The 14,087-nt window shown below is 40.3% G+C and overlaps 1 protein-coding gene across 1 annotated transcript in view; it reads right to left on the bottom strand.

The window, feature by feature from the left end:
• Nucleotides 1-14,087, bottom strand: part of LOC118365062 (heterogeneous nuclear ribonucleoprotein L-like) — a 59,489-nt gene that overhangs the window by 22,908 nt on the left and 22,494 nt on the right. The window contains exons 2-3 of the mRNA XM_052490676.1: nt 8,505-8,623; nt 3,827-4,064 (exon numbers count right to left, since the gene is read on the bottom strand). Of these exons, the coding sequence (XP_052346636.1) occupies nt 3,827-4,064; nt 8,505-8,623 (357 nt within the window). The remainder of the gene's footprint in view (nt 1-3,826; nt 4,065-8,504; nt 8,624-14,087) is intronic.

Below are 14,087 nucleotides of genomic sequence, written 5' to 3'. Positions count from 1 at the left end.
CAGATATGTAGTTTAACCCGTTGGATATAGGGGGCGCTATTTTAATTTTTGGATGAAAAACGTTCCTGTTTTAAACAAGATATTTTGTCACGAAAAGATGCTCGACTATGCATATAATTGACAGCTTTGGAAAGAAAACACTCTGACGTTTCCAAAACTGCAAAGATCTTTGAGTGCCACAGAACTGATGTTACAGGCGAAACCCAGATAAAAATCCAATCAGGAAGTGCCGCATTTTTTGAAACCGACTCATGCCAATGACTCCTTATATGACTGTGAATGAGCTACTAATGAGCTTACGTTTTCCACGCATTCCCCAAGGTGTCTACAGCATTGTGATGTCTTTTTGGGCATTTCCATTGGAGAATAGCTGTAAGGGACCATATTTGGCAAGTGGTCACATGGTGTCTCCCGGAGAAAATCTTGCGCAATTTTTCCAATCACTTCTTATGACAAAACAATTGCCTCGACAGATATATTATCGAATATATATGTTAAAAACACCTTGAGGATGGATCCTAAACAATGTTTGCCGTGTTTCTGTCGATATTATGGAGCAAATTTTGAAAAAAGTTTGCCGTTATAGTTTAAGTATTTTTCGGTCGATTTCTCAGCCAAAACTGATGAACAAACGGGAGCTTTTTCGCCTACAAAAATATTATTTTTGGAAAAAAGGAACATTTGCTATCTAACTGGGAGTCTCCTGAGTGAAAGCATCTGAAGTTCTTGAGGTAAATGATTTAATTTGGTTGCTTTTCTTATTTTCGTGAAAATGTTGCCTGCTGCCAGCAGAGCCGAGCATAGCATTATGCCATGCTAAACTTACACAACAATGCTTATCTAGCGTTGGCTGTAACGCATATTTTGAAAATCTGAGATGACAATGTTGTTAACAAAAGGCTAAGCTTGTGTTTGAATATATTTATTTCATTTGCGATTTTCATGAATAGGAAAAGTTTTGTTATGCTAATGCATTTGAGGCTGATGATTACGCTCCCAAATACGGGTTTGCTAGTCACAAGTAACACAACTTAATGTGTTATCACTGTGCTTGATCTAATAGCACAACCACATGACCTGGATTGTCGTTACCTGAGATGACATTAAAGTACATGGTGGATCGATGCCGTTTGAGTTTTTGTACAGATTATTATTGCAATTGCAAAGATTTCTACAGATCTACGACCCTGAATGCTTTCTATGATTACATGAGAAGACATTTATTGTTACAGTAACCTCATAATGTAGCCATGGATGTGCTACTCATTTTAAGGTTGAATAAATACCGTTTTATTAGTTTGCAAAATAGCCTTAACATTATGCTATTTACTGTCTTACAAAGGTAATATTGAATTGTGTTTGGTTGACAATGCAACTAAATATCAACATTTAAAGGATATATATATCTGTCACGAATATCACCGAAGGTGGCTCCCCTTCCCGTTTTGGTGGCGCTCGGCGGTCGTCGTCGCCGATCTACTAGCTGCCACCGATCCCTTTTCCCTTTTCGTTTGGTTTTGTCTAATTGTTTTCACCTGTTCCTAGTTGGGGTTTTTGGGTTGGTGTTATTTAAGTTCGATTAGCCCGCTTGTGTTTGTGGGTGCTTGCTTCTGTTAAATTATGGTGTTTGTTATTGTGGGTTTTCCGCTGTCCGTTTTTGACCAGTGTGTATGTTAGGTGGAGTGTTTTACGCCTGTGTTTCGGAGTCACCTATTTGTACATTTTATTGCTTGGACATTAAAGCGTGTTTTTTTCCGTATCCTTGGCTCTCTGCGCCTGACTCCACACACACACACTCACTCTTTGGACGTTACAGTATCAACTGCTTGGATAGTTCCATCTGGCTTAATCCTATTCTTTAACTTTTATTTTTAGTTTAAAAGGAGACGTGTATCCAAATGATAATTTGTTAACTTGTCGACAAGTTAATAGGCTATTTACCGTATTGCAAAAGTGATATTGAATTGTGTTTGGTTGTCAACACAACCAGATATCAACATTTGAAGGAGATGCATCATCTGCTTGGATATCTGTGCCACTGAGTTTGGCTTCAATTCCAGTTTGTCAACAAATTATTAATTGATATGTTGGATTCACGTCTCCAGTTCAACCAAACTATGTTAAAAAATAGGACTAAATCAAATCATACTTTAAATTCACTTTAAATACAGTTTAACTCATTGTCATGGCAGAGTTTCTCCTCTTCCTCTGAAGAGGTGAAACAAGGATCAGACCAATACGCAGCGTGGTAGGTGTCCATGGTTTTTAATACGAAAAACTCAACATAAAAACAATAAACGTGAACTAACCGAAACAGTCCCGTGTGGCACAAACATTGACACAGGAAACAATCACCCACAAAACACCCAAAAAATATGGCTGCCTAAATATGGTTCCCAATCAGAGACAACGATAGACAGCTGCCTCTAATTGAGAACCACTCTAGGCAACCATAGACATACAATTTACCTAGAACGGGACCCAGCCCCATAAACATACAAAACAACCTAGAAAGGATCACAGCCCCATAAACATACAAAACTACCTAGAAAGGGTACAGCCCCATAAACATACAAAACCCCTAGACAAGACAAAAACACATAAATCCCCCATGTCACACCCTGACCTAACCAAAGTAATAAAGAAAACATAGAATAACTAAGGCCAGGGCGTGACACTCGTAGACTCCATTTCAAATCAACCAAAGCTTGAAACCCTATGCCTATATGTATTGTCTATTTTTTTGTTGAATCCTGGGCTTTAGCCTCATTGATGATATACAGAATGATTGATAAAGTATGGTTACATATAATTTGCTCTGTGAACCTACCCTTTGGAATGAGTTCGATGGCAACAATGAGATTTCAACAATCACTCTCACGATAGCACCTTGGTAAAGACAGAATCTCTAAACTTGCATGACAATCGTGTGCCGTATTCTATAGTTGTAATCTCTGAACCCATAAACACATTTCATGCTAAGTAGCTATCTACATTTTCTAAATGTGGTCTGTCACCAGAGATCAGCCTCGATGTTGCGGTGGGTTACTAATTTGTGCCTTTGTCACTGGTTCTTCCTTTGACAGCTATGTCATGATGATGGCGTTCGACGCCATGGAGAGTGCCGACAGGCATGCGGTGCCAATGAAGTGGTCCTGTATGGCTCAGTTGGTAGTGCATGGCGCTTGAAACGGCAGGATTGGGGGTTTGATTCCCTGGGCCACCCACATATAAAATTTATGCAGGCTTGACTGTACGTTGCTTTGAATGAAAGCATCTGCTAAAAGGTATATATATATATTATTATATTATGGTAATAGTCAGTGACAAATATTAATGCTAACCTGGGTTTGGTTAAAAACCTGGATGGGACAGAAGGAATAGCTGTAGATAGATTAACTGTCCAGTAGGAGCAGCTGCCCAGCCTATTGTTTTTTATCTTATTGTGGATATTACGTTGAAGATCTGATGTTGTTGAAAGGTAAAAATTCAACATATTTGGTTTGTCAACGTTGAAAATTGGTTACCATGATGACATAATCCTGTGGTTCAAATGTAACCCCACAAAACGACAGTTGATGACAGTTCATGACTGTTTTCAAATCCAATGTATTTTTTCACGTATATTCCACATCACAATATGTTGACAAATTATATTGAAACAACATTGATTTAACCAGCTTGTGCCCAGTGGGTTGACTACCGTAAGTTAAACTATTGAAAGCTAAACCATTGTAAACTAAACAATCGTCAACTAAACCATACTGAACACAAATATTGTAAACTCAACCATTGCACTGAACTGGCATGAAGTTCATGAACTTACAGTGGTGATGGGATAGAGGGGGTTCTGAATGGAGAGGAGCAGGACTTTGTTGCCACTACTGGGGTCATCGGCATTAGTTGGCCGCGTGATTCTCTTACTGGTGGAGTAGTTGAAGAAGGCCTGCTGGCCGGCAATGTAGACAGCTTCGTTGACCCCGCATGTCACGCACTGGTCGGCACTCTCCATGGCTTCAAACTCCACCAGCGCCTGACGCTTGAACGGCATCATCATGACGTAGCTGTCAAATGAAGACCCAGTGACAAAGACACAATTAGTAACCCACTGCAACATCGAGGCTGATCTCTGGTGACTGACAAAATGTAGGAAATGTTGATAGCTACTTAGCATGAAATGTGGTTATAAGGCACACGATTGTTGTGGGAGTTTCGTCATTTTGTCTCATGACAGAGAAAAGGTTTCCCTTTTTATTGGATGCTGTGCAACACTCGACAAACAAATCAGACTGTCATGTAATATCTGTCGAAAACAGTGATTGTGTAAACTACCTTGAAACTACCTGTCATCTTGCTGCCAAAGAAGAACTCAATGGAAATAAACTTCATGGCTTTAATGTGTTTTTATTCTCAATCATGTTTTATGTATGTAATGTTGGCTCCGGCTGGAGCAGCCTGATACTTTTAATGATCTTTTCAGTCAATTTTGTAGGCGATTCAGTCAATCATTCAGTCAATCAATAAATCAATCAACAAACCTTGTTTCAGTCATGTAAATAATAATAATAATATATGCCATTTAGCAGATGCTTTTATCCAAAGCGACTTACAGTCATGTGTGCATACATTCTACGTATGGGTGGTCCCGGGGATCGAACCCACTACCCTGGCGTTACAAGCGCCATGCTCTACCAACTGAGCTACAGAAGGACCACATGTTACAGACATTTGATGAGTGTCAGGCAGCAATCCATGTTTTTACTTCTCAATCAATGGGGGGTATTACAACAACCTTTGTCACAAAATGCTTTTACCTGGCCTAGCCCCCCAAAAGCAAGCAAAAGGAAAAAAACTTCCTATAAGGAAGACACATTTTTCCATTGATGTACAATCCACAATCCATAACCATACTATCATCCTCAACTTTAGAATTAGTAAGCAACGAGTCTTTGGCAACAATCGTATCGATCAGAATCAGCATTCAGGAATCATCTACATCCTGCCACGGGAAACATTCATACACTGAAGACCGAGCCAGTGTTTCACTCAGTGGCCCATGTTCAATTATAGCTCCTCAATTCCCTAGTTAGATAACTCAATGTTTTTCTTATACAGACAATGCAGTGATGGTAAAATAAAAGTAGATGCTCGTATGATGATTTGTCCTCGATTTGTCTCTCAAACCACACTAAGGTAATTGCTTTGTAACTCAACATGTGTGGAGACGCCAGATAGAAACCAAACTCTTTTTAAGTTCTCACCTCTCTTGGGGTGCTGATATTCTACCCTACCAAGCAAAAAGGCAGTAACTGCTCATTTGGTCAAAAATGAGTTAACGTAATTTTTGCTACATAAAATACATGCTTAATCATGTGGACAATTATCCTGCCTCTATTGTATTGTGTTTTGGAGATAATGGGGGTCATGTTAGCAGTAACTGCATAAAGTTACTGTGAAACCTGTCACGATCGTTTAGAGATGGATTGGACCAAGGTGCAGCTTGGTACATTTTACTTTTATTTAAATTACACCGAAAAAACAACAAAATACAAAAATGAGCGTAAAGCTACATGCAGTGCAGAAAGCAACTACACACAAACAAGATCCCACAAACTAAAGGTGGAAAAAAGGCTGCCTAAGTATGATCCCCAATCAGAGACAACGATAGACAGCTGCCTCTGATTGGGAACCATACCCGGCCAACAAAGAAATAGAAAAACTAGAATGCCCACCCAAATCACACCCCGACCTAACCAAATAGAGAAATAAAAAGGCTCTCTAAGGTCAGGGCGTGACAAAACCAAGGTAAATAAAAGCAATTTTTCTCAGTTTAACGCTATGAGCAGTTACTGCCTTTTTGCTTGTTAGGGCCACACATTCTATTTTTGTTGAACTAGAAAGAGTTCAACATAAGTTCAAATAAAATGTCCCCCTGGTTATCCAGTTATGCATTAGGGGGCGCTATTACATTTTTTGGATGAAAAACGTTCCCGTTTTAAACAAGATATTTTGTCACGAAAAGATGCTCGACTATGCATATAATTGACAGCTTTAGAAAGAAAACACTCTGACATTTCCAAAACTGCAAAGATATTGTCTGTGAGTGCCACAGAACTGATGTTACAGGCGAAACTATATAAATAAAAATAAATAAAAATAAAAAATAAATAATATATCTAATAATATTTTTATTATTATTAATAATAATAAAAAAATAAATAAAAATCCAACCAGGAAGTGACACATTTTTTAAAACCGCCTCATGCCAATGACTCCTTATATATATATATATATATATATTTTTTTTTACCTTTATTTAACCAGGCAAGTCAGTTAAGAACACATTCTTATTTTCAATGACGGCCTGGGAACAGTGGGTTAACTGCCTGTTCAGGGGCAGAACGACAGAGGTTGACGATTGGTTTAGTTTCATATGGCTGTGAATGAGCTACGAATGAGCTTACGTTTTCCACATATTCCCCAAGGTGTCTACAGCATTGTGACGTCTTTTTTAATTTTGAAAAAAGTTTGGCGTTGTAGTGGTAGCATTTTCCGGTCGATTTCTCAGCCAAGCATGATGAACAAACGGGAGCTAATTTCGCACGCCCAATTTTTCAGTTTTTGATTTGTTAAAAAAGTTTGAAATATCCAATAAATGTCGTTCCACTTCATGATTGTGTCCCACTTGTTGTTGATTCTTCACAAAAAAATACAGTTTTATATCTTTATGTTTGAAGCCTGAAATGTGGCAAAAGGTCGCAAAGTTCAAGGGGGTCGAATACTTTCGCAAGGCACTGTAACGCATATTTTGAAAATCTGAGATGACAGTGTTGCAAAAGGCTAAGCTTGTATTTGAATATATTTATTTAATTTCATTTGCGATTTTCACGAATAGAAAAAGTTACTAGTCCGCTGCGTTATGCTAATTTGTTTGAGGCTATGATTACGATCCCGGATCCGGGATTGCTCGTCGCAAGAGGTTATGCTTTATTTTACAGTCAACAACTATTCATCTAGCTAGTATCTTACATTATCTACTAAGAATGGCTGGTTTGGATGATTGGGATTCTAAGATATTATTAGGTGGTCATCCCTATATTATAACTGCATGATAATGCACTACTTAAATTGCAGACAGAGCACATTCCACCTTCATAAATAGCATTGCACAATAAAGCCTCCCCATCATTCTAATGTGAATGCTGTCCTTGAGGCCACTGTTTGAGTGGAGCTGACAGCTCATGTTCACCATGTCCCAATATGTCTGCCTATGGCGTACTCGGAGGGACATACAGTATATCGATATTACACCAACCTAAAAATACCGTCGCCCGATTTAAATTCCGACTACATCACCGGGGAACGTACTCTACCAGCGCACAAGTCAAGTCCTTGCAATCAAATCCACATCCCATAATTACTCCCCAGGTTACAGAAATATCAAGTGACACTGGGATGGATGGTGGCAGGGAGATATTTACAATAATCACAGGCATATTGGCCCCGTACACATTTGACACAATGGTTGTGATACAACTGCTATGTTTGTGATATAATGGAGAGTTTGTCTACTTAAAAAAAGTCTACACAACCATTGTGCGGTGTCTCCAGAAAATGTGTGCATCAATATTTTTGCGCAGAAAAACTCTCCCTTGTGTCACAAGCGTTGTGTCAAATGCATTATATTTCAGTTGTGCAACTTGAGTGTGTCTACGGGGTCATTGTCTTTTTCCAAATTTCACCGAAATTCACCTCAACTTCAAATAATTTTCTTTTTAGATTCTCTAAGTGAACGTGAAGGGGCTCTGCAAATAAGCCTCTGCTGTGTATTCCCTGTTGTGTGAGTGCCCCAAATGAGGCTTCCCCAGGCAATAAGAGAATCATATGTTTGTCCCCGGAGCAGTTATACCCTTGGGTAAACGTGTGGTCTGATGATAAAAGCAGGCAATTTAGAGGACAGACATGAGCTAAAAATACAGGTCCTAAATGTCAAACAACGTTTTCCAAGCCCTTAATGGTCCTTGTTCTACGAGAAATATGATAACCTGAGAGATTGTTATTGCATTTAAATGCATCAAAAATGGATTTCCAACACTGAAGAAATGGCTAATGGGAGATAAAAATCCAGAAAAAGGGAGTTGTATTCTAAGAGAACAAAGAGTCACAATCCTACTGGCTTTGTTGGAGAAAAAAAATCAGACTGCACACAGGGAAAAAATATGCATCTCAATACATTCTGTTGATGCATTCAATCAGTGAGCTGCTCAGACGCAGAATAGTATTAGAATACTAACTGACATGTTTAGTCATTTAGTAGTTGGCTTTTCCTGGTAAGTGAAAATTCAGTTACAATAAGTGCCACTCTGAACTATGAATACAGTTATGTAATGGACTACCGTTCTATAGTACATTTAAAATAATCATACGCACATGCATCCATGTAATGGAAATCAGGCAAAGGATTGTCCCTCAAAGCAGAACAGACAAGAAGAAACATCACCTACCAGATGTTGCCAAACTTCTCCAGGGCCTCCACCAGGTCCCCCTCCACCACTGACTCACAGAGCCCCCGCACGTGAACCACCGGAGAGGGGGCGATCCTGTGGGCATCCTCCCCATTGTCCTGGAGGAGAGAGGGGGGGACACCGGTCAAATTGGGTTGAAAGGTCAAATGAGGTATACCACATGGATACATAAGAAGGCCGCTTTCACAGCCAAGAAGGTTTAACATAATGTAAATGGAACCAAACATTAAAGTCATCGTCAGCATTGGCACTGAACGCCTTTGACATGCTTTTGGGGTGCACACGGAGTGAAATCGCGACATGTTCTCTTGTCAATCCTTTAACACTCTTTTCTGAATGTTTATAGTGAATTTGTTTGTGTTTTGTGGCGATGTTTGATTTGGTTTGGTTTGAATGACTTCAATCATCTTCTTTTTCTTTTTTCACTCATTATTGAGGCCTAAGGAAATTCCGCCTCTTCAGATTCTTTGACACGAGAGCCACTTACAGACCGGCAAGCAAATACAGCGCCTTCGGGAAGTATTCAGACCCTTTGACTTTTTCCACATTTTGTTACTTTACGGCCTTATTCTAAAAGGGATTGAATAAAAAAATGTCATCAATCTACACACAATACTGCATAATGACAAATTGAAAACTGGTTTCTAGAAATGTTAGCAAATGTATTACAAATAAAAAACAGAAATACGTTATTTTACATAAGTACTCAGACCCTTTGCTATGAGACTCAAAATTGAGCTCAGGTGCATCTTGTTTCCATTGATCATCCTTGAGATGTTTCTACAAAGGCACACACCTGTCTATAAAAGGTCCCACAGTTGACAATGCATGTCAGAGCAAAAACTAAGCCATGAGGTCAAAGGAATTATCCGTAGAGCTCCGAGACAGGATTGTGTCGAGGGACAGATCTTGTGAAGCGGCATTGAAGGTCCCCAAGAATACAGTGGCCTCCATCATTCTTAGATGGAAGAAGTTTGGAACCGCCAAGACTCTTCCTAGAGCTGGTCGTCTGACCAAACTGAGCAATCGGGAGAGAAGGGTCTTGGTCAGGAAAGTGACCAAGAACCCAATGGTCACTCTGACCGAGCTCCAGAGTTCCTCTGTGGAGATGGGAGAACCTTCCAGAAGGACAACCATCTCTGTAGCACTCCACCAATCAGTCCTTTATGGTAGGGTGGCCAGACAGAAGTCACTCCACAGTAAAAGGCACATGAAAGCCACTTAGAGTTTCCCAAAAGGCACATAAAGGACTCTCAAACCATGAGAAACAAGATTTCTGGTCTGATAAGTCTTTGGCCTGAATGCCAAGCGTCACATATGGAGGAAACCTGGCACCATCCATCATGCTGTAGGGATGTTTTTCAGCAACAGAGACTGGGAGAATAGTCAGGATCGAGGGAAAGATGAACGGAGCAAATACAGAGAGATCCTTAATGAAAAACTACTCCAGAGCGCTCAGAACAACGACCCTAAGCACACAGGGTTCACCTTCCAACAGGACAACGACCATAAGCATATAGAGCCAAGACCATGCCGGAGTGGCTTTGTGACAAGTCTCTGAATGTCCTTGAGTGGCCCAGCCAGAGCCCTGACTTGTACCCAATCGAACATCTCTGGAGGGACCTGAAAATAGCTGTGCAGCGACACTCCCCATCCAACCTGACAGACGAATGCACTGTACTTCATTCATTCATTTTAGGCGAACAACTTGAGGCCCTCTTAGTAGAACTACTGATTTTCAGAGGGGCCGTTGTCCAGCAGAGGTGAAAGAGCGAAAAGCAAAGACATATACCGATTAGAAGAAGGAAAAGAGGGATCTGAATAAGGGATCTGAATACTTTCCGAATGCACTGTACAGTATATCATGGTCTGTCACACAATCTAAATGTAAACATAATGATATACTGTACTGCAAGCCTTCAGACTGTGGCCCCTTGTCTTGCAGCTGGATGTTATTAAATCGCAGCACAGGCTGTTCATTCATACAGTGGCTTCACAATTCACCCACCCTTCACACTTGTTTCAAAGTGAAGAAAATATGCTAATGATGAAAATCTTTAGGGGGAAGGACTTCTTAAATAGCAACTTGCAGAGCATTCAAATCACTTTGTAAATTGTTGCTCAACATCTTTGAAAGCTCTGTTTGAAAATTCATGAAAGTAGAGGGAAAACATATTTGAATGCTCACTGATACATTCATGTTGGACTGGCTATTCAGGCATTCAAATATGTATGTTGGAATATAAAATAAAAGTTTTGCTTATATGCTGCACAGATGAACCATGAAAATGCAGCAAAAGCCAATACCTAAAAATTACACAATTAATCTGCGAATTGAACGCTGTATATTCAAAAAGCTTTTCTTAGCCTCCAATTAAATTGGAAAAAGGATTACAAACAATGATGCAAAGCACATAAAAAAGAAAAAAATTCAAAGTAATTATGCACTAAAGGCCGCTAGGAAACGAGAGGTGTAAAATTGGGGAGACCAATATGAAATTACAATTACCCCTTCAAAATGAATGAATGACCTCAGCCCGATTTTAAGTAATTAGATTTTTTCATAATCACAATGAACCAAAAAAACAGCAGCTGCAGTGAACAGGTTATAGCATCCATTCGTATAATCTTCCAAATGGATATAATTTGTCTGAATTAAGAAACAAGTCACCCTGATGAGACTGGAGCTATAGTACATAAGAAAATAAGCTAACAGTAATTGTAATCAGACTGCAAAGCGTCTGCTCTACAACAAAACAGATTGTCTGACATCCAGTCTCTCGTTTTCTTAAAACAACTTGGGCTGCCTTGTATCCCTTGTATCCACCATAGCCCGGCTTGGAGAAACCGCATCGACAAGGACCACAGCACGTCCGAGGCAACCAATTGCTTGGCCCTCTTCTTCGTTCAACGCTAGCTCTTCCAAAAGCCCAGGACGGTTGATTACGGGTGCTGTCCTTCGCGATGAATTCCTCCGGTCTAGTCCTCTATGCGCTCTGGGCTCTGGGACAATGCCGAGCCCCACACCGCTCTACTTCAGACACAGAGACAAATTGAATCCTCGCCGACAGTCACTGTGCTTAATAAAACGAGATTAATTTACAATTGACCACATTCTTACCCCCAGCCCTAGATAGGCTGTGTCCCGATTCACTTGCCAAGTTAAATAAAGGTTAAATATATATATATTTTTAATTCAGCACCCTTCTTCCGAAGTATGTACTTGCACACTTTCTTCCATGGATTTAACAAGGATGGAAATTCCCTACAGCCAATGCTTACACCGATCATTAGCTTTTAAATCCATGACGGGAGTTTGTGAGTGCAGTGTAGAGAAACAGGACACAGACAAACATCCCTGGAAATAACTCAAAGAAGCCCTAGAAATGACAACCGCAATCCATGGACAGTGTTTGTCTGAAGAAGAACTTCAATTCAACATGTAGCTCAACAAAAAGACATTGATATATTCATATCCTGGTGATCTGTTTTAATGCTCAGGATATTGGAGAGTGGGGAAAAAACATGCAAAACTGTCGCCTGTCACAGTGGTAAAGGAAAAAATAGAATAAGTGGCGTGCTTTTCGCTGTGGTAAAATTAAGCATAGAAACTATTTCAAAGCCACCTTTTGGCTCTCGAGCAGTTGCTATTTGGAAAATATCTGAGCTGTCTTCTTTTGATGCCTGCACTTGAACACAGTCAGGCATGCCTACCACTACTTTAACTACCCAAACTTTCAAGGGTGTCTTCAAAGTTGAAAGTATCTCTCTAGCTCGGTCAGAGTGACCATTGGGTTCTTGGTTTCCTTCTTTCATTTCTTTATTTCCTTGTTCATTTTTTTTCTTTCTTTCTTACTATCTATACTCTTCCTGTCTTTAGTTGTATTTCTTCCTCCTTCCTGTCTTTCACTCTGTCTGTATTTCCTCACTCACTCACTCACTCACTCACTCACTCACTCACTCACTCACTCACTCACTCACTCACTCACTCACTCACTCACTCACTCACTCACTCACTCACTCACTCACTCTCGCTCTCTCTCTCTCACTCTCTCACACCTCGACAGACCGTGGCCCCTTTTGTCAGTCCCACGCCCAAAGCTATTTTCACCAAATTACATTTTCAGTCTGCCTCTTCCCTCTAAAAATAGCACTGAGGAAACGTGAGCAAAAGTTCTGTCCACAAGAAAGGGGGTCTCGGAGCAATGATTCATCCCATTAATCCAGCAAATACCCCACTGCAGCCAGCCGAGGCGATAAAATGCAATGTCACAAAAGGTTAATGCACGCACACACACACACACACACACACACACACACACACACACACACACACACACACACACACACACACACACACACACACACACACACACACACACACACACACACACACACACACACACACATTGGATAAGACCGCTGGATCAGACGATTGCGTTTCCAAAGAGATACATGAATTGTTTTTGTCCACATGTGAATGTCTCACTCCTCTCCCACAGTAGCTGATAATGACAATTCCCACTGATTCCGACTCAACCGCAGTCACAAGCTACTGCTGCTGCGGGTGTGAAACAGCATCCAGAAGCATGCTGCGGCAGAGGGCCTCGCCGGCCACACACAGGATACACATCTACGCAGCTCTGTTTGCAGTTTAGTCTGAAACGTAGCTACATCAAAGGCTGATCCACCTCTACTGCTATGCAAAGCCATGTCCCTCTGGCTTACACTCTGCAGAACAATGCCCTGCCAATACTATTGAGTGATATTCTTGGCAAGTGTCTTGTTTATTTTATTACATTTTTTTCTGAAGCTAGGGGGTACATGCCTTACTCCCTGTGATGTTGAAATAGTAACTTTGTGTCTTCTGAAAGATCCGCTAATTCAGGAGTCCTTTTTTTGGTTTGTTTAAACAATGCTGGTAGTTGATGTTGGAAAATCATCTCACTCAAAATGGTAAAAAAAACACCGAAAGAACAAAATGTCAACCTTCCAAAGCTTTGCCACTAACACCTTAGCATGAGAAAAAGCACGAGAGCTTTTTTTGCTCGATGCAGACAGCGACCTTGTTTCCGGCAACTGAATTGAAGGCTTTGTGAGGCCAATTTACCTCATCTCACAACACAGTACAAAACCTGGGAGACAACCATCTGCCAACACTAAACGCACACACGCACAGACACTTTGGTTTGTCGCAGCTTGAGCAAACCTTTTGGGATAACTCTCATGAAGGTTCTTTAAAGTACACTTTAAAGTACACTTTAAAACCATTCTAGTGTAGATATAACCATTGCCTGCCACAAAGTACATCTCAAGAACCACTTTTTACAATACACATAAAATCCTCACACACGCACACTTTTGATTAGTCTTTTTTAGGTGTTACAGATTTAGGTGTTACAGGGTTCAATACAGAATAATTTCACTAACCGTCCCCAAAAACAACTAACCTCTCCAGAAGCCTTCTAAGCAAAGTGTACCCTTTAACATCAGGTGTCAGCATCACATATCTCTTCTCCACTCATACATGTTATATTTAGAATGATGCAGACACTCAAAGAG

The sequence above is a fragment of the Oncorhynchus keta genome, chromosome 32, assembly GCF_023373465.1.
Source record: "Oncorhynchus keta strain PuntledgeMale-10-30-2019 chromosome 32, Oket_V2, whole genome shotgun sequence".
Classification (NCBI taxonomy): domain Eukaryota; kingdom Metazoa; phylum Chordata; class Actinopteri; order Salmoniformes; family Salmonidae; genus Oncorhynchus; species Oncorhynchus keta.
Note: the sequence above shows the minus strand (reverse complement) of the source record. Positions and strands in the feature narration are given on the sequence as shown.